We start from the raw sequence: 20789 nt of genomic DNA, 5'->3' as shown, positions 1-20789 counted from the left end.
AGAGCGTTCTGGAGCCGTGGAAGATTCTCCAGAAACCAGCAACTTTTGCCATAGAACACTTGCTTTCGTTTGGAAAACAGAATGTGGTGTAACGAGTATTTGGATGTTTGAGGACTAGCTGGTTTACTCCACTTAGTAAAAGACACCTAAAGGGCTGTGAGTGGTGGTGTCAGTAACGGGGTGAGCTGAGAGGTCTGTGCTGTGAGCTGTGCTGGGCTCTACTGGTCTGACCAGCACAGAGCTCAAAGGCACGGGAGGGAAGAGAAGGTTAAAATCATCAGAGGTGGAATGGGAATTGTGCTGCCCCTTATCCAGCACTGCTGGGGCCAGAGGCACGGGGAGCACGTCCCACCCCTGCACAGGGGACGCCTGTACAGGGCAGAGTGAAACGAGGACAGGCGTGTTCCACACAGCACTTCAATGGCTTGCTTTCCCTTCTTCTTCCCTTGTAGTTCAGCACAATAACCCAGCACAAAGCAGATGCTTTCCTTTGATGTAGAAATAAGGGGCTACTTAGAAGTTTTGGTAATTATCCGTGTCGCAGCAATGCGGTTCTGCTCTGTAAACCTGGTAAATGAACCCATCTTTAAATAACTCAGAAAATTGTTCAAGAAAAACCTCGGCACATTTTGTCCAGATGCTACAAACACCAGGTCTGGCTCGTTGGATCTGGTAAGCCATAAAGGAAGGACACTGTTAATTAGCCAGGAGTTACTAATCCTGTATTACAAGTTTTACCCAGTTTAAAGAAACCATTAGGTAATCCATCCAATGCTTTTGGGATCTCTTTGTGCAACAAGGGTGGAGAGTTGGGGGGCGGGGGGCGAAGGGGGGTCAGGAACTGGTCCCAACACGCCAGCAGCAGAGCCCTGTATCACAGAGATGGACTTTGTTCAGTTCAATCTGCATTTTCTTTGAAATTCTCCCTTTCCTTTGTGAGCCCTGTTTCAAAGGAAGGCAGGTAACAAGAGCCCTTTGTGAGAATCCCTCATGAGTGGGGATGAAAGGGCACGGTGACAATGTCACTCTACTGAGAGCCTGCCCTGGACACCCAGATGGTGACTTTGGAGTGCAAATCCTCAACACGCTCATTACGCTCCATTTTGTCTCTCCTCCTTCTGCCTTGCAGTTCTTCCTCATCCAAACATCCTAATGATGTTTCTCTTTTCCTTGCCCATATTTCAGCTTTGCACAGCACTGTTTCTGTGGGGGTCTGAGCTGAGAAGGGAGGAGGAATCCTGGATGTGACTAAAGCCTGTGGGCTCTCCCTGACGTTAGCACCCAGTGCAATCACCACTCTCCTGACTGCAGAACCCATCAACAGAGACATTATTCTGAGAGATACAGTGAACATTAACATCAGACCAAATAACTGAGGTGGTTTTTTGAATTCCCTGGGTCACCGAGAAAGTTTGACAGCATCTGGAAAAGTACTTATTGGCTCTGAAGGAAAGTGTGTAAAGACAGTGCAAGAAAATTTCTCTCAAGCTGAAGAATAAATAAATGGTTCTAGGTGACAATTTTAGTAAAGTGACTTTGCAACACTCCTACTCACGATGCTGTTTTCAGTGGTGACATTGAAAAGTTGTACATAGGGAATTTGAATATGTAAATGTCATCTTTAACTTGTGTCACCTTTTTTCTTTTCTGTGCCCTTCCAGTTTTGTCCCTCCATAAACAACGGGGCTTTGGCACTTCTTAACCATGTTGGTGGCACTGCCACAGTGGGCTGGGACACGTGTAAGGGAAAGCAAAACCAGAAATTCCAAGGACCAGAGCAAGTAATGGATAAAAATTTATTGGCTGCAGTGAGGTATGTGATGAGAGGCATAAGACCAGGAAAAAAAGTTGAGAGATTATTCCTTTTAAATTATAGTTAACTTGCAGAGCAACAACTGAATCCCAGACGGAGATTCCTGCCCCGGGGAGATGTGCACGATACATCTGTCACCAGCTCAACTGTCACAGATCAGCTTCTCTTCAGCGTTTGGGTGACTAAAAAGCTCTTTAAACTACCGATATCGGCTATACCCAGCTCTGCGTGGCACTTCCCAGGGTTAGGCTGCAGATCATGTCAGGGGAGAGTTCACTGCAGTGTCCCCGTTCCACAGGCAGGGAGCCAGCCCACAGCTCCCACCCTTCCCGGGGGGCTGCGGGAGCCGCCGGGGGAGCCACTGCTTGGCACAACCTTCCTTCAGGCTTGCGGGGGGATCTCGTTGATGGTGGAGGACACCACCTCCCCGTTCACGCTGTCGTGCACAATCGCTCTGAGCTTTGGTTTGCTCGCCCCGGCGTGTTCTGAAAGAGAGGGGAGTTCCATTAGCCGAGGGGGCAGCGCTGAGGCAAAGCCACGCAGGGAGAGCTCCCCTGGCAGTTCATTTACCTGCCTCTCAGCTGAGTTATCTTTGCATGTTTCCCTTTAAGCCAATATTTGTTATTGCTCTGTGTGAAAATGCGCTGCCAGAAAGTCACCCTGGGTCTGGTCCAGGTCAGGGCAAATGAATAACACAGCGACAGCCCAGCCAATGCAAATCCAGCAGATTATGCGGGATGTCTGCAGGTCATGCTCATGCCAGAATACGAGTTCCCAGACATGCAGATTTTTGGTTTGCTCTCAAGCCCTAACGCCGTTTTAGTCACCCAGTGAGTCTCTGTGCCTCCTCATATCCCAGGAAGGCTTTAGTCTGGAGTTTTGAGCTGTGGCCACGTGTGTGGCTGACGGCGCTGGGGCTGAGGCAGCCCAGGAGCAGCGGGCACGGCCCGACGGGCTCTGCACTGAGCCCTTCACAGCAGCCAGGAACCACTGAGAGGCTTCTCAAATACAGCCCGTGTGAGCCTTCCCCGCCACACACACCTGCCACAGCTCAGTCAGGTGAGGTTAAAATTACTCTGAGGAAAATTTGATTGGAAATGACAGTAATTAAGAGTCACTACAGAGAACAAAGTAAGGGGCATTTACCTTTAGCTTCAGATTTTCTTGCTGTCCTGTAAAGGTAATAGAGAGAAAATAATGGTTATAATAATTTCAAGAAGTTTTTGATCCCCTTTTTCTCACTCTGTCTAAGGAGACCTCATCCCACTATGAGAGAAAATTTACAAATTTTACAAGTTTGTGCAAACCATATGAGAGAACAAAGACGAGGGCAGCACTTTCCTGTGCTGAGATGGCCATGCTGTGGGAGTGGGAGAATTTATTTATTTTTTAATAAAAAGTTATATTAATTTAGGTAATCCAAATTACATGGGTGCAAGTGTCTCTAAGTGGCTCTGGCTTTTTATTATGACCCATCACATTAAAATACCAACCCTTGATGTAGTATGGAACTCACAAGCTTTGATTAAGCATAAACAAACAAACAAATAAATAACCCAAATATGAGGAGTCTCCTCTCATCTGTTCCAGTCAGGGCAGCTCTGCCTTACCCGTCAGCATTCCCTTCCAGCAGCAGGCGGTACGTGGAAATTTCCTTCTCCAGGCGGGTTTTGATCCCGAGAAGAACCTTGTATTGGTTATTTCGCTGCTTCATGTCGTGACGAACCTGGCTCAGCTCCTCCTCGCACTTGGAGATGATCTGCTGCATGTTTTGAAGAGCAGCAGCGTAGTAATTCCGAGTGTCGGCCAAGGTGTCTTCCAGCATGTGTTTCTGGCAGGGCAGATAACACCAAGACCGTGATTATTATTTATGGGGTAGATATAACGCAGAAATGCCAGCAAATTTGGTCTCTAGCTAGAAAGATTGCAAAATTAAGGCTGTGGTAATTTAGACACTTAGGCATTTGCATAGCTATTCCTGTGAAGGCAGCAGAACCACGAAGCTGTGTCGTGTGTGCATGAGAGGCAGAGCTGAGTCATTTCTCCCTGCTGTATCCGTTCTGCTCAAAGCTCTGCTCCTGGCACTGCTGCCTCTCCTGTCAGTCCTGCATGGACTGTCCACAATTGCTCCGAAGTCTCCAGGTCACTGGCATGTGAGCTTTAAGCTGTACAAGAGCTGAGCAATGTTTGTGAAAGTTCCCCACCAACATTTTTAACAGTTCATGCATTAAATAAGGGTTGCAAATATGAACTTTGCATTATTATCTGTGTTCTGTACATGTTTGCTTTCTAGACCATGGAGTCAGCTATCCCTTCTCTTCTCCCCACATTTTGTTCTAAGGAGAGACATGAATTTTTCAGTTCCTGGTGATGGTTGCTGAATCTATTTGGCATGTTCTGTCAGACTCGAGCATGATCTGAATTCCAATTTCCCTCCCACTTTAGCAACTGCAATAAAGTTATTCTAGGCTGTGGATTTAAATGGAGAACTGGTCCCTGGTAACTTTGAGTTGGGGTAGGAGAGAGCAGCCCACGATGTCTGCAGCAGATACCTTACTTATCTGTGCCTGCAGCTCGATGTCCAGGGCCTGCAAAGTCCGTGTGAGCTCCTTGATCTCGTTCTCGTTGCGCTGGATCTCCTCGGGACTGGGGGTTGCTGCCAGGGACGTGACTGAGCTCTGGGGAGCAGAAGCAACAGCGAAGCTTTACTGACCCTGCTCAGGCAGGCACGGCCACAGGGATCTTGGAAACCAGCAGGCAACAGCTGTTACCTGTTCTTTGTACCAGTTTTCCAGGCTCTGACGATTCTTTTCAATTATGGTCTCGTAATCTTCTCTTATTTCTGCCAGAATCTTGCCCAAGTCCTCAGTAGGGGCCGTGTTTACTTTGACGTTTACTTTGAAGTCTTGTGAGGAGCGATTTGCTTCCATATCCTGTTAATGTGTTAGCAGAGGGAACAAGCAAACTCATTTATGGAAGTGGAAAGTTTTCACAGAACCACAGAATCACAGCATGGTTTGGCGGGGGAATTGTTAAATATATATTAAGTTAATATTATTTGGAAAATTTATATATTGATAATACTCTGATGTGACTTAAACCAGTGACTTATGTTTTCTTAACTCAATAAAAATGTGTGAGAAGATCTTTCCATGGACTGTTTCTGGAAGACATAGACTTAATGAAGAAGCACTGACATTTTTTATTTATTTATCTATTAGGAACCCCAAACCTTTGATGAAAATCTAACAGTAATTTCATCTTTCTTACCCTTTATGTTAATATTTATGGAACTATAACTAAGTTTACAGGAGAGTAATGTAAAAGTTCTATGTAATTGTTAAAGGAATAATTGGATTAAAGCATATAATTACTGTGTAAACAACATAATTACGGGACCAGTCGGGCAGGTAGGGTAACATTCCTTCTGGTGCAGCACAGCCTTCTGTGCCTGGTACCATTTTCAAAGCACCCAGGCAGAGGAGCCTTTCGGGGTATGACATCACCGAGTGCGGATCAGCTGGACACCCAGATGGCTCTGCTGGATGGCTGCCTCCCAGAATCGTGGCTGGCTGTTGGGGGTCAGCCAGAGGCAGCTTCCCCTGCCTCTGTGTGACCCCAGTGCTTCCCTGCCCGCTTTAATAAACCCACAGACACCGAGTGGCACGTCGGGTGACAACCACAAACAGCACCAGATCAACCAAAACGAAACCAGCCCCTTTCGAGCAGTGGGGTTGTAAATGTGGAGTTACAGAGAGCGCTGGGTGTAGCTCTGGAGGAATTCAGAGCAGCGTGGCTTTTGGCTTTTATCTAATTGCTGCGCTTGGGATTTTGCAAGAATAAGCAATTTTGCTTGAATTCGCCAACCATTCTTTTTAATTTGGATCCTTCAAGAACTTAGGGTGTGTTTGGCTCAGGTGAGCTTGCTCTAGGTGACCCTGCTTGAGTCCAGGGGGGGTGGATAAGGGGACCTCAAGAGGTCCCTCCCAAACCTCAACCTTCTGTGAATCTGGGAAGTGATATACCCAGGACCGAGGGAAAAGGCTGTGATGATTAAAACCCAACAGCACCCAGTAACTTTTCCTATTTCCTTGAAATCCTGTGTACTCGTTCCTAAGTCTTTTCTGTCCAATATGGCAGTTATTAGTAGCTGTGTATGACAGATGGGTGGGACAGACTGCAACAGCCTGTTCTCTCTGAAACCCTGGTGCAATTGGTAAAGCAGACACAGACTTTGTGCCTCACCTGACTCTCATTGGCTGCTTCAGAAACAGGATTAGGTCCTGAATCATCAATCCCACTTATAGATTGCGGGTCTTACTCAGTTAATTACACCTTAGGAAAGATTCGAGCGATAGGATTTTACCAAGGGGAACTTTTTCTACCTCCTCGTGGTCTTTCCTCCTGAGGATGTGCTCTTCTCTCAAGCCCTCGATTTCCATTTCCAGATCTGTGTTAATGATGGTCAGGCCGTCGAGCTCCTTCCGCAGGTTCTCCACATCCAGCTGCACTCCCTGCCTGCGACACTTCTCTGCTTCGTATCTTTATGAGGAAAGAGGACACAGGGTGCGTGTTGAGAGCTGCCCAATTCAGGCTCTTGCGCACGGAACATCAAAGAGAAGTCAGATGCGCTAAAGTCCTGCGTGTGGGCAAGCACAGGGAACAAACAGCCAAGGCAACACATTCTGTTCCTAAAACACTCCATTTGAATATTTTTGAGTAGTCCTAACAATAAGATGGGTTTCACTGTTCTCGTGTTTCGTGTTCCTTCCTCCCTCACAACCCCTCCTATATGGTGAGAAATGAAATCACTCTTTCTTTCACTCCCCCTTTTTTTCTCTGAAAACAGTACCAGCAATCAGTGGGTGCTGTAGTTTTTCCAGAATGGTAATTTTTCAGTCCTTCAGAAGACAGGAGAAATCTGAAGGAAGCCAGTTATTCCCATTCCTCCCTGACCTCTTGCAGTGCCTGCACTGAGCCGCAGGCAGGGAGATGCTGCCATGGAGAGAAGAGGTGATAAATCCAGGAAACAAATTTGGGCTGGACTGGGAAGTGCAGTGCGTAGAGGGGATAATTTGTAATCCCAGATGACAGTTTTAAGTGCCTTTTGTCACAAGTATCAAGTGTCTGCTGCCAAACCTGCTCCTCAGGACCTACGCTAAGTATCATAAACAGGGTGACTCAAGGTTCTTCAGCAATCATTTGTGGGTTTTACATGCCTCTTTTTTTTTTTTTCCCCTGCTCTACATTGTTTTTATTCATCCAATATCAACAAAGAACCTCAGTAAAATCACTTCCCTATTGGATTAGCAAGAAAAACCCCCAACATTTTGCTCAGTCCTCTTTCAAACTTGATCAGGAAACCAAAGAAGAGCTTACTTGAGCCTGAAGTCTTCAGATGCCATGCTAGCGTTATCGATTTGTAAAAGGATGCTGGCATTGGTGATCTTGCCATCCTCAATCTGGAAAACAGAGAATCCCACAGGAGACTCAGTGTGGCCATGGGGTCACAGCAGATAACCCGTGCTGGTTTAGCCTCCCTGCTGTTTGAAGGAAGCATCTAAATAGTAGAATTTCCATGTAACAGGAGCACAGGAATAACAGCAGCTCAGTTTCCTGATTCATTTAGATGTTCCACAATTTTTGTCCATAATCTTACTTTACTCTTGGTCTTACATTTTTGGGTATGAACCAAGAGTTGTCATCTTGTTTCTGGCCGGGTAGAGGATATAAATTTATATTACACAAACTTCATGGTTTATTACAGAGTAACAGTCACTGCCTCACTCTGGTTCTGTGACTGGATTTTGATCATCGCTGACAAAGCTGCCTTGGGCACCTTTAGAGCAAATTTCAGTAAGAACCATTAAGCTGTGTCTGAGTACAATCAAATGCTGGCATTAATGATATGCTAAAAAGCAGCACGTGCAGGAGCACCTTGCTGAGTCGGTGTTGTGATGCAGAGGCACCACAGGGATGGTGGCAGGGCCCTCAATCCACCACGGGCTTCAGCCTGGAATCACAAGGACAATGCCACTGGCATGGAGTTGTGGTCCATTCAGTTATTCACCTGTGACTCCAGCAGCACGGAGTGATCAGTTCATGTTTCTGATTTTGCTTCGGGATTTTAAAAATTGCCCAAAAAGGTGCAAGAGGAAGCACAACTTCCTAATTCCTTTAGTGTACTCAGCCCACACTGGAAAGTCTCGTGAGTCCCTGGAAACACGGAATGGCTTTTAACTACAGATCTGAATGCAAAAAGCTCAGCGTTGCGTGCAAAACCTTTGGAAGAATTCCACCAGGAACTCATACATAATTCTCAGGAAATCATAAATGTAGGGCATTGAGTCCTTTTCTAACAGAGAGGAAAGAGGGACGTGGCCACAATAGCACCAGTCACCTTCACTGAGCACCCACAGAGCACACCAAGGGGCATCGTGGCTGTACCAAAATCATTTACAGGGCTCTCAGCACCTTCAAGTTAAACTTCCCACACCTCAGTGAATCACAAAGAAACAAGGAAATGACAAAATTCTCCTGAAGTGTCAAAGGTTCACCTCTTGTAGTAAATAAGAAGGTGGAACGTTTAACTAATCTGTTACAGACTGTGCATTCCTGAGCAATTAGCAGCACACCTCGGATCCTGCCCTGGGACACAATCAAGGCAGCACAACTATAATACCCTGAGTGTGTGGCTGCCTGGAATCTGCTGTCAGAGAAGAGGCAGTTCTTGAATCCCGCCTTGGAGAATGGTAAATCCTACTGTAGGATCTACGGGGTGATGAGAAAGCAACACGAGTTCTTGATCTTTGTGCCACTCCATAACCACACAGGTGTGAGGAGTTGCTGTGTGACTCTTTCCATCTGAGCACCCGTGGGGGCTTTGCCCACTGCTCTGCAGCCAGCAGGGAATCCTAAATGTGCCAATACCTGTTCATAATCACACGGAATTCCTCCCTGCATCCCTCGTGAATGGGGCTGTATCACAAGTACCAGTCTGCAACCTCACAGATAACTTCATTAAGGACTCACGTGTTGCTGTTTAGGAAATACACCCCAATTCCTTCTCAAAATGAGGATTTTCCAAGAAGGCCTCCTGCACTGGCTTCTTCCTCACATGTCTAATGTCCTCTGCCCCATCTCCTGGAGTGCTCTGTGGGTGACTTTGCTTATTTAGCAGCACAAGGTGCCTGAATGAGGCAGTTACCTGGAGACCAGGTGCTGTTTCACTGTGTATCTGGGTTACAGTGGATCAGGCTGGAGCAAAGCAACTTCTCGCTCCACTGAAATGTTCATCCTGAGTTCAGGCATCCAGGGAACAGTGCAGTCCAAAATATAGGACCCAAATGATTAAATGCCTCCAAGGTTCAGACAGACAGTATATAATAAGCTTTCTGGGTTATTGGATATAGGATCCTAACTTTGGTCTAAATTTTATTCCAGGTGCTAAATTAGTTTCACCTTTTAAATTAATGTTTAATTAATTTAATTATGGTTAGTAATTAGATGCTATATTTTCACTCATTTTACTGGCAGACTTGGTGCTAATTGCAATAATTTACAGAGAAAGTTAAAATTCTGGGCTCAAGCACTGAATTGTCACCTGTAAGTGATCCTTTCCTGGCCCCTCCTGCCTCATCCAGCACAGCCACTGGCCTCCAGGTTCCTGTGGCCAGGGACAGCTGCTTAAGGGATGAGAGTTAAAAATCAGTGGTTTGGGTACAGCCTATTCAAAAGTGAGGGCTTTACCCCAGTCAGCATCATGGTTTTATGCTTGTCCTTCTAAATCTTTCTGACCTATTCATTCCAAATCAACCTGAACACATTTATGCTCTCCATGGACAAGCTTTTATTTCTCTTTCAGTTAAAAAGGAAAGCACCCCAGTGCCAGGTCTGGGGACGGTGACCTCTCTTTATCCTTAAAACAGAAAGGGGTGATGACAGTTCTGGCTCTCCCTACACAGGCTGTGGTCGGAGCGCCTCATCTTCTGCCTGGAGGCAACACTTTTAACACTGAGCACGGAGTTTGATAAAGTCCCTGGCCCCAATCAGCGAAGATATGGATTAACACCATTTCCAAGCCCTTTTGAAAAGAATTTCTCAGGGTCTTGAGAATGCCAAGTAATCGTATCGTAAAAAGCGGGGGAAAACGACAGCACTGCATTTGGAAGAGCTTTGGGTTTTGCCCCATATGGGTATGTAAAGTTAATTACACTGATTAGTCACACAGCTGGTTGCAGTGCTTAGGATGTTCATTATGAATACAGATTAATATTATGCTTAAATTTGAAGACACGTGAGTTTGGGAGATTGAAAGAGTTACTGTTGAACATTAATATTAACTACTGGCAGGAACCAGAAATTCTCCTTTTAATTATAGTGAAAACATCCACAAGGAATTTGTCACTGCTATTTTCTTAATTACAATGAAGTATTTTTCCATCTGATTACATAAGCTCATTGGTCCCAAAACTCCTGTAGTTTCATTGTCTGCTACCGCAGGAATCAAAGAGCTGGAATGCCCCAGTCTGTCTGGAGACAGCGGCAGGAGAGGGGCAGGCTCTGCTCTCCTCCTGCTTTGTAATTTGCTCGTCAAAAAGCCAGAATTCTGCCAGCCACAGTTACTCAAGCCCCAGTTTCAGTGCAGACAGGAACACTTGGCAGCACACGGATCCCTCCATTCTCTGCACAATCCCCTTCGCCCCCTCCCAGCCTTTCTAGTGCCCAGTCTCCTCCTGGTGAGCACAAAGAATGTTTATACCCAGGCCCCGGATCCACCTTCCTGGGGATTTCTAACATTTCAAAGGGTTTTATTTAACTCCTTTAGAGGGGAAGCCACCAGCGTAAAGGAGAGCCCAGATTCCTCAGAAAGAGCACAGAATGACACAGTCCCAGCTCTGACTTACCTGCCTTTGCATGTCAGTGACGTTTTGCTCGTACTGGTTGAAGTCATGCCTCTTTCCATGGGACCTTGTCCTGTGCCACTCTAGGATGCAGCTCTCCAGCTGAGCGTTGGCTGCTTCTAAGGCTCGCACCTTGTCCAGGTAGGCAGCCAAGCGCTCATTCAGGTTCTGCATGGTCTGTTTCTCATTGCCCCCCAGGAAGATGCTCTCCCCGTGGTGCTCGCCGAAGCCTGCCCAGGCTGCCCCTCCTGCAGGCAGCCACAGGGGTCTGGCGGAGGAGAAGGAGGCATGTGTGCTGCTGGCACCACCATCTGCACTTGACGCTCTGTAAGAAGTTCCTTGCTGGGCCAAACCACACCCCGAACTACCCCTGAGGGACCCAGAAAAAAACTGGAAAGGGCCTTGGCTGGTGCTCATGCTTTAGCTCTGTGTGAATCGAACCCCGGCTTTGGCTGCCTAGCACTGAGCAGCCTCTTCGCCTTCCCTGAGCAGCTTTATGCCTTTTCCTGTGGGAGTTTCCCTTCGATGAATGACTACAGCAACAAGATTGTGTCATCACGAAACGTGCTTCCTCTTGGTCAATTCTGAAGCATTTATGAGCCGGCACGCTGTTGTTGTTTGGAATCAGCCACATACCGGATTGCTTTCCTTTCGCTTGTTTGGGTTTGCTTTTTTTTTTTTTTTTTCCTTTTTTTCTTTTCATATGATAATAATGAGGTGTGGCCAAAATCCGTAGGTGTGGAACAGGATCAGCTCTGCCTCAGACTTCTCTCTAACCCTGTAGTTAGCATGTTATGTTTTCCTGCTCATGAGGGGAATAAATGGGGAGCCGGAGCAGGGATGGGGCTCTGCAGATAACTTTCTGTCCAAATTCTCAGATGTAGAATTACAGCAGCCTGTGGATCCTCAGACTTGTGGATCCTCAAACACAGCGGGTCCTGTCAGCCACCATTAATGACCAACAGCTTCAGCCTGTAGGAGACACCAGGCTTTAATGAAGTGATCCAACCTCTAAACTAAAAAACCTCTAGTCTGGAGTCATTAATGCCCAGCTGTTCCCTCCAGCTGCCCATTCCCAAGGGAAATACATGAGAATTAGATACTTTATATTTTCTACTGGTTTTCTCACGATTTGAGGTTCAGTCCTGTTCCAATGGTCTTGTCACAACAGGCAGCAATGCAGGGATTTCCTGCTGTTCCCAGCATTAACACGGTTAAGATATTTATATCTTTAGCTATAGAAAATATTTACAATATGAGTTTGTAGCAACACCCAAAAGCTTCAAGTAGTTATTTAAAGCTGCCAGCCTTAGAAATTGACCTGGCAATCATTCAGGAATGGTCTTCCTCCAAAGTCTAAGTGATTTCTGTGGAGCTGCTTCCATCAAGCACAGAGCAGGGGAGTCCTGTTCCTCCTGCTGGTAAGGGGGGCTAAACTGGGAAGTGTTCCCGTGGCAGCCCCTGGGGTTAGTGGATTACCCTGTCTTTAAGGGTAGTTCTGGTGTGCAACTGAGGGACGGGGGACAGAGGAGACAGATTTGGGAAGGGGCTGGTCTCCTTAGCCAGATGAAAGCTCAGCCCTTTCCCAGGGTCTGCCTCTGCCCTGCTGCTCTCTGCTGAACAGCGGGGTCGGGGAGACTGCACGGAGCTGAGTTACACTGTCCTGGGGGAAACCTGAAGGGGTTTGTTTCGCTCTGTTTCCTTTGGAATGCTGCAGCAGTCAGGAATTGCTGCAGCCCAGCCTTCTTCCCTGGGTACCTCCCGGCCTCTTTCCCGACGGAGCAGGCGATGGGCTCCTCCTTGTGGCTCGGGCTCGGCTCTGCTCAGCACCTGCTCCTTTCCTTTTTCCCGGTTCCCCTTCCATCCTCTCCTTCCTCGGGCACCCCGGTGTGGAGAGATGCTGCCATTTGTAACTGGTTACAGGTTTTCCAGTGGGTGCCCGGCTTGGCTCTCCCCAAACACTCTGGTAGCAGCCCCTGTCCAGAGCTGCAGTTCGGGGTCAGCCCTGCTGTTGGAGAGCGGGGTGAGCTTGAGGCACCAGACAAAAACTGAGGGCCTAACTTGAAAAAAACCACAAACCCAAGTTATGATAGAACTGATGATGTCCTGCTGTTCAGTTCATCTCACCAGAGATCATTTTCAGACTGAATTTCAGTCCAGCAAGCTGGTGGCTGTGAACTGTTACAAGGAAATGGAAGTGCACGTGTATGTACGTAGCAGTACGTGAAATAAAATGAATCCTTCGTTTTGGGATATTCCCAAGCTGTCTGGCAGCGAGGCTGGCAGTGTGTGAGACCAGAGAGCCTCTGTCCTACTCCCTGAGAGCTTCATGGAGTTACCACACCGTGAAAACCAGAATGGTACTTTCCCTTGCAAGTAATACTGAGCACAGGTGGTCTGGGACATGGGAAGTGCTTCCCGTGAAGCTCAGCCTTTCCAAACTGGAAAAGACACCCCACGATTTTCATTCACACGTGTTGAGGGCCCATGAGAAAGACCAAACAGCTTACTTCAACACCCGACACGGCTCTTTGTCAGGCTGCACTGTGGGTCTAGGGTTTAGTCACCCCTTTAACCCAGAGCAGAGAATGGAAGCGATGATCAGAGTGTGGAAATAAACCCTTGTCAGCAGATGGCAGCCTTGGATGCTCCCTGGGAGCTGGGGAATGGAGGAATGCACTGTCCTGGGTTGCTTAATTTTGGAATTGTGCTTGTTGTACTGAATTGGAACGGGGCAAGCAGATTGAGCTGAATTTCTAGGCTGCAGTTTAAGCACAGGAGAATAGTTTGACACCTACATCGTACAGGTCAATGTCCTGCAACCATCACTGGTTCATTCAACTCCTCCATCCGGAATTCACATGGATGGATAGCTGCCTGTGGCTGCAGGAAATTCCCCCTCTTGCTGTTTGAGTGATACAAGCAATAGTTACCTTGGATCAGGACAAAAAGGTCCTTTGTACTGCTTGGCTTTCCTTTTCTGGTGGGTTGTGATGTTGCTTTGAAAGAACCTCTTCCCAGTTCCTTCCAGTGGGAATACCAGCAGGATGTGTATTTCTTACCAGTGGCACCAGTGATCCTGTGGCCTCACTTGTGGCCAAACTGGTGGTGCCAGCAGTGTAGATTTCTTTTCCTCAAGTGTCAGGAAATAGGAAACAAAAAAGTAGTGGCTCTATGGAGGTTGGAAGGAAAATAAAATTCTAGAAATGACATAATTTTTGCAGACATTATTATGTGGACTGAAATACCCATCAGTGGGGCTAAGGACACCTTTTCCAAACAGGTTATAGGAGCAAAATACAGCATTTAGGTAACTCCTTGTGTACTTCTGAGGCTGGGATTTGCCAGGGTCTTGGAGCTTTGTCAGCATCTCCTCAGTTCCTCCGGAGTGGATTTGCATCTGGGAGAAGGTGGTATTTTATTTGTGAGTGAATTGCAGCCCCATTGTGTGCTTGGAATTGAGGACAAAGAGCTTTAGGGTTTCTTGTGTTATCTTCTCCATTTTTTACTGATACCAGCTCCAGATCCTTGGAAGAATTTAGTGGCACTCTATATTTGCCCATCACCATCTCTGTTTTTCTTATTATTAAAGTTATGATTGTTATTGCTGTTGTTACCCTCGCTGGCAGGGTGTGTGGCACTCCAAAAAAACACCATCAGACTGGATATATTTGCACAAGCAGAACAGAAACTTTATTATGTAGGAAACAATAGAGCACTGACAGAGAACAGGCATCTCCGACCCAGCGAGTCAATGCTCATGTACAAAGGCAGAGTAAATCTAAGGAAAGACATTCTTGGATACATTCTTGTGATTTGGGGGAGTGAAAGGCTCTTTCTCTCAGCATTAGCCAGTATAGAGGCTGTGCTGGCATCACGTGAAAGAGGGGATTCAGCATTTCTTTATGGGAATCTCCTGTCACGGGTAGAACCAGATCTTCCCTCATCTTCTGTGCTAATGCGAACTCTTCCACCGCTCCCAAATGATGCTGTAGGAGGAATAAAGCAATTAAACAGGGAAGAAAAAGAAACGCCACACAGCCAAGACCCTGAGGAGCTGAGCAGTGTGGTTGTGTTTGTTTCCTCACAAGATCTTTCACATATCAAAGGCAGAGCTGCCTTTACATCTTATCTACTTTCCCTCCTGGACCTTATCCAGGAAAACTTAGGAGTGCTCATCACATGTGGATTTGGAAGTATCTTGTATGTTGTGTGCATAGCAGAGGAATTTAGAAATCTTTGGGAGATTTTGGTGGTTTAGAATCCCATGGCAAGATGATGGTTTCAAAAGGGAACATAAAATAAAGTATTATGTCTTTGCCTCTACATGGTACAGAATGTGGTCATTGCGAGAATGGAGGGAGAATGGGATGGGAAGGAGAATGGAATCTGTGGATTTCTAAGAAGAAACCCAAGGCAAAAACCCAATAGGTTTGTTTAATCCTATTTTGCCTGTTCACTTCAGCCCCTTGTTAAATAAAAATGTTTCTTACCGTCCTTGGGGTTCAACCCTGACAGCCTGTAGAAAAGAAGAAATATTTGATTAATGACCATCCCTGAAACCATTGATCCATTTAGGAATTTGTGTGAACAGCCAGGATTTCACAGGGCTGCTCTCAATGGCTGGTTTCTCAGGTGTGTTGATACTAGAGGTGGTGTCAAGGTACTTTCAGCTTTGAAATCCACCCCTGTGTACTTGAGGGGGAATGCCAACAGCCGTCAGACCAGTTCCTTGTCCTGATATGTCTGCATGTACTGCTGCTCTCCTCAGAATGCCTCTTCTAGGAACTATATGAGGACTGATTCCATGTATAGATCAGAAATGAGAAGTGGGCATGAAAAAGCAGATTTTCCTGAAGTAAGCTGGGGTCTCTACCAGGTTCTTTTCTAGATGGGGATACTGATGTGTGAGGATGGATATTTTCACCTCTGCACAAATGATGAAAACCAAGAGCTAAAGAAATACAGGGAGCAGGTTTTTATAGGTTTTTTTGAGGCTGAAGGCTCTAATTCCAGTGCAAACAGAGGGTTATGTGAGACACACATACAGTGCCTGGTGCCTTCTGTAGTCAAATTGGTGGCATTTATATTTTCAGATCCGCAGCACCGCTGACGTGCAGATTTAGCTGGAGTTGTGGCAGCACCAGGGATTTTCCTGGGCGCCTGCTTTGCCAGCGCCCCCCAGGCTGTGTGTGCAGCGACTCAGCCCCAGCTCCCGCCCCACACAGGGCCAGTGACTGCCCCGATCTGCTACCAGGGTTGGGGCAGAGCCACGTACTGCGAGTCCTGGCCCTCCAGCAGCTGCCGGTACGTGGCGATCTCCTGCTCCAGGCGGCTTTTGATGTCCATGAGCATCCTGTACTCCTGGTTCTGGCGCTCCATGTCGCAGCGCAGCTCGCTCAGCTGCTCCTCCACGCTGGTGATGAGGGCCTGGATCTGAGCCAGCTGAGCGCAGTACCGGCCCTCTGTGTCCCGCAGGTTGGCCTCCAGCCCGGCTTTCTAGAGCAGGATCAAGTCAGAACGGGTTACAATGCAGGCTGGTGCCACGGAGGGGGACGAGGAGAGGCGGGAGAGCAAGGGAGGATGGGGACAGTGTGCGGCAGTGCCTGGAGATGTGCTCGGGCGGGTCCGTACCATGCTGAGCTGTGACTGCAGCTCGATCTCCAGGCCCTGCACGGTGCGGCGCAGTTCCGTGATCTCCGATTTGCTGGTCTGGATCTGCTGCGTGTGGGTGGCAACTTCACGGTTCAGCTCGTCAGTCTGCAAGGAAGAAACAGCCGTAAAATCACACCCAGGGTGTATGAAAAGAATTCTGTTATTTTGAGGAGGGAGGCGCCTGCCGGGGCGGTGCTGCTGAGGCCTCGGTGTGACTGTACCTGAGTGAAGAACCAAGCCTCAGCATCCTTCCGGTTCTTCTCAGCCAGGGCTTCGTACTGTTCCCTCATCTCTGAGAGAATTCTGGTCAGGTCGATGCCAGGAGCAGCATCCATTTCCACGTTGACTGTGCCGCTCAGCTGGTTCGAGTACTCCTTCATCTCCTGCATGGGCAGAAGGCAGAGGACACAGAAAGATCAGGCTCCCTCCTCTGACACCCTTCCTGCCCCAGCAATCCCTGCCATGGCACACAGGACCTGTGCTGTCTCACAGGTACAACACACATGAAACATTTATCCCATTTTCTCTCTCGGCACAGGCTTCCTACTCTCACACACCACACATGTGTTTGCATGTGACTTATACCTGTGCTTCATTTACCAGAGGCATAAATTCCAGAGGGAAGTGATCTCTTCTCTGCACTGCCAGGACTCACCTCCTCGTGGTTCTTCTTCAGATAGGCCAGTTCCTCCTTCAGTGTCTCGATCTGCATCTCCAGGTCGGCCCTGGACAGGGTCAGCTCGTCCAGGACGCGGCGCAGGCCGTTGATGTCGGACTCAACGCTCTGGCGCAGGAACAGCTCGTTCTCGTACCTGCAGTTCAAAACAGAAACAAGCACTGGGACATGCCCTAGTTTGTACTCAGTGCAGCAGTAAAATTATCACATTTAATATAAAATATAGGAGGAACAGTGGGCTGTAAATGAAAACAGATAGTTTGAGAAGAGGTGTAAAAGGAGTAAACGTGGTTTTTTTCCAACATCCAGCTGTGGCACATGGAGGCACAGGAACAGTCATCTCATTTCGTTCCTGAGGAGGACGTGACCATTCACCCTGCAGCACCTAATGAGGATTATCAGCATCAACAGAAATGCTGTCACACAGGACAGGCCATTTGCAGTGTCCTCTGGGATTTTCAGTGGAGGAAAGCACAGGTAGCCTGGGGCTGCCTGGGACATGAGAGGGAAAATAGGAATCTGCAGGTGCACCACTGCAAGGGAAAGCAGCTGCGCAGGGACCTTGATCATCTACTGAACGTGCTGCTGAGCCCAAGGGGTAGAAAAGCCCCATGTAACTCTTGGTCTTTCTTTTCTAAATTTCAGGCTCTGTGGTAGAGAATTTCTGCAGCCCCACAATAATCTCTTCCTGCCACTCTGTTCCTTCTCAGTGAAAATCCCAACCTATTCCTGCCTTCTTTCCCCCATGACTCAGACTAGTAAAAATAGTTAAGAGCATCACAAAAAAATGAAGAACTGGGCTATAATTCATTATGCAAATTGCTCAGTGATCTGGAGGCTATGTTCTGTCATGCTTATATTCTGAATTGGTCCTTCATCAGTTGATTCTGTTTGCCAGGGTTTTTTTTGCACCAGAATTTACCAAGGAAAAATACCTGCCCATATAATTTCAAAATGTGCCTTTCAGTGACTGAAGAACTGTATTTTCTACGTAAAAAGCAACATCAAGCTTCAAAAAACTGTTTTGAGAGAAGGAGACAAGCGGAGTGAAGACAGATGTGCCCCAGGTGAACTTACTTCAGTCTGAAGTCGTCGGCAGCCAGCCTGGCATTGTCGATCTCCAGAATGACCCGGGAATTGTCGATGGTAGCAGCAAGGATCTGGAAATTAAGAATCACAGAGAAAGCTTCCTGTGAGTAACGGTGAAATATGGGATCCACATTCCATGAGCAAACCGGGGAGTCGAGATACTCTGTGCAACGTGGATTAGAACCATAATTAGGAAATGCATTTGTACAATCCCTGATCTTATCAGTAGCCAGGAGAATTACCTTTCCAACCTCTAAGGCCTACTTGTCACATTCTTTACTATTTGATTCCTGAAAAAACGTATTGATAAACCTAAATACATTTTGCCACATTTTGCTAACATTGAATGTGAACATTTTGATTTCAACAAACACCACACTGTCACAATAAGATATTTGGTGTTTAAATAGAAAACAAGCCACTCTGTTCTGCTAGAATGCTCATGACCTCTATGCATTTGGGACTGAGGAATTCAGTATTTCTTTTCTAATTGTTTGAGCTTATGTTAAAGAGATGGGATATGCAGTTCCATAACTATTATAACTCCTCTGCATATGAATGTCTCACCTTGTCTCGGAGATCTTCAATTATCTTGTAATAATTGCTGTAGTCCCGGGCGGGGCTGGTAGGGGCTTGTTTCTGGTACCAGTCTCGGATTTTCACCTCTAAATCCGAGTTGGCCTCCTCCAGGGCCCGCACCTTGTCCAGGTACGAGGCCAGCCGGTCGTTCAGGTTCTGCATGGTGATCTTCTCGTTGCCGGCGAGGAGCCCATCGCCGCCACCGAAGCCACCGCCGAGGTCAAAGCCGCCCCCAAAGCCAGAGCCCCCTCCAAAGCCAGCCCCTCCACCAAAGCCAACCCCTCCACCAAAGCCACAGGCTGCCCCCCCGCCAAAGCCTGCTGAGTAGCCCCCCCCAAAGCCGGCGCTCAGGCCCCCGCCGTAGCCTCCTCCTGAGGAGGAGACGTACCTGGCCGAGGAGATGGAGACGCCGCGGCCGCCGGAGCCGCCGTGGATGCTCGGGGCACGGAAGGTGCCCCCAGTGCGCACTGAGGACAGGCGGGAGCTGCCCCCAGCGCCCCCAAAGCCGCCCCCGTAGGTGGAGGAAGAGCTCACGAAGGAAGTGGCCATGGCTGGAGAGAGGGAAGGAGCAAAAGGGCAGCTGTGCGGCGTGGGCAGAGAGGAGAGGCTGTGCCTTCGCTGCCCCGCTGCCTCTTTTATACCCTCGAGATCTCAAACCCCACTGCAGCCCTCCCTCCAAATTTCCTCCTCCCTGGAGGTGAGGCCAATTATGATGACATTCCTGACAAGAGGCGCTGGCAGCACATCGCAGGGGCTTGGGCTTGGGGTTTCTTTTTTTAATTAAACAAAAGGCATGAATCAGATGAGTGTTTTTTCTTCGGGCTATAGTTCTGAAACTTGGAGTTTACTCCTCTGACATTTAAGATTGGAAAAACAAAGTGAGTTCAGCCCCACCCCACCTGCTCGTTTACAAGGCTCACCATGGCTACATTCTGAAAATCAACTTGATCTGAAAACTAAGCTAAAGTGAAATTCTCCTTTCACTGAAAAATATGCAATCATCACTTCATCTCACCGTTATTTGTTATTCTCTATCCGCATTTTTCCCTTTAAAATTTTGGAATTGAATTTGAGACGTTCTTATTCTTGACTGTTGCTTGGAACTAATATTTAGATTTTGGAGTCCGAATTTTTAGGAGAAAAAGCACCTATTCATGGCACCGTGTGAGGAACAATCAGCGTCCATCAGCGCGCAAGGGAGAGCGGGCACAGTTAATTTATTAATGCTTGTGAGATAGTCAAGAGCAGTGACATTCCTTGGGTGAAGGATGTTGAGATGTTGCTGCAGGTGCAGGGATGAGCAGCCTTTTCACCTGGGGATGTGAACTTGGGAGGGAAGGAACGGCCAAGTCCAGCTGTGATGTCCCTTGCCAGGCTGGCTCTGGGCACAGCCACTCACTCCTGGCTGAGCACGAAACTCGGGGTGTTCTCTGCTCTGGAAACATGTTTCAAACCGAACTTGGCCCTTTGCCACGGCCCTTCAGTTTTGCTGCCGGGCAGATTAATGGCTCTGCATACCTTGCCAGATCGCTGTGTCTCCAAGGGTTGGTGGCTCAGGAAACAAGCTCAGACAAAAACCCTCCCAAAGATAAAAGAAGTCTCTTTAAGACCCCTCTAATGTCAGTGCCCCGAGGTGTGTGAGCTGCCAGGGGCTGCTCAACCCAGTGAGCACAGTAAGCAAATCAAATACTGTTAAAAAACCCCAACACCAAACAACCAGCAAACAGACCTCTAGAAAACACCACAAACTTTAGTAGGAAACTTTGGGGAATTTTCATTCAGTCTTCTTTCACTCAGGCTTGATAACTCTTTTGGTAGGTTGCTGGTGAAACACATTTTGCTGCTTTTTAATGTGCCCTGGGCCTCACTCTGTATCAGGATCAGATGGACACTTAGGAAAGAGGTAGCAGATAAAAGCTGTTTCTTAATATTTACCATTGGGAAACTAAAAATAATCAAACAGCCACTCCAGGTCATGTCCTATAACATCATTCAGACAGCCATTTCTACAGTGTCTTCTCCTTACGGTCTGTACAAGAAGCTGATCACCTGCTGAAGTGAAAGAAGAGCCCTT

General features: G+C 47.5%; 1 protein-coding gene across 2 annotated transcripts; it reads right to left on the bottom strand.

Annotated features, from left to right (window-relative positions):
* Positions 1–1782: 1782 nt before the first annotated feature.
* On the bottom strand, positions 1783–19264 carry LOC126646276 (keratin, type I cytoskeletal 15-like). 2 transcript variants are annotated; one of them, XM_050327494.1, is made up of 14 exons: positions 18704–19264; positions 18125–18207; positions 17027–17183; positions 16593–16754; positions 16351–16476; positions 15995–16215; positions 10720–11134; positions 7193–7275; positions 6199–6355; positions 4585–4746; positions 4366–4491; positions 3424–3644; positions 2960–2985; positions 1783–2298 (listed from the first exon to the last, which is right to left on the bottom strand). In XM_050327494.1, the coding sequence occupies exons 1-14, from the start codon at positions 19262–19264 to the stop codon at positions 2195–2197; spliced, it is 2604 nt and encodes an 867-aa protein (XP_050183451.1). In that variant the 3' UTR covers positions 1783–2194. The 2 variants fall into 2 exon arrangements, with proteins under 2 accessions (XP_050183451.1, XP_050183452.1); XM_050327495.1 differs by lacking the exons at positions 1783–2298; positions 2960–2985; positions 3424–3644; ... (3 more) ...; positions 7193–7275; positions 10720–11134 and adding exons at positions 14403–14705; positions 15210–15235.
* Between the last annotated feature and the right edge of the window lie 1525 nt (positions 19265–20789).

Source organism: Myiozetetes cayanensis, unplaced genomic scaffold (assembly GCF_022539395.1).
Source record: "Myiozetetes cayanensis isolate MyiCay16 unplaced genomic scaffold, myiCay2020 scf34, whole genome shotgun sequence".
NCBI lineage: Eukaryota > Metazoa > Chordata > Aves > Passeriformes > Tyrannidae > Myiozetetes > Myiozetetes cayanensis.
Note: the sequence above shows the minus strand (reverse complement) of the source record. Positions and strands in the feature narration are given on the sequence as shown.

Coding starts and splice junctions, on each gene's coding strand:
- LOC126646276 (XM_050327494.1), bottom strand. CDS start 19,264: ATGGCCACTTCCTTCGTGAGCTCTTCCTCCACCTACGGGGGCGGCTTT. Junction 16,216..16,350: donor TGCAGTCACAGCTCAGCATG/GTACGGACCCGC, acceptor ATCCTGCTCTAG/AAAGCCGGGCTGGAGGCCAA. Junction 7,276..10,719: donor TCACTGACATGCAAAGGCAG/GTAAGTCAGAGC, acceptor TCTGTTTTCCAG/ATTGAGGATGGCAAGATCAC.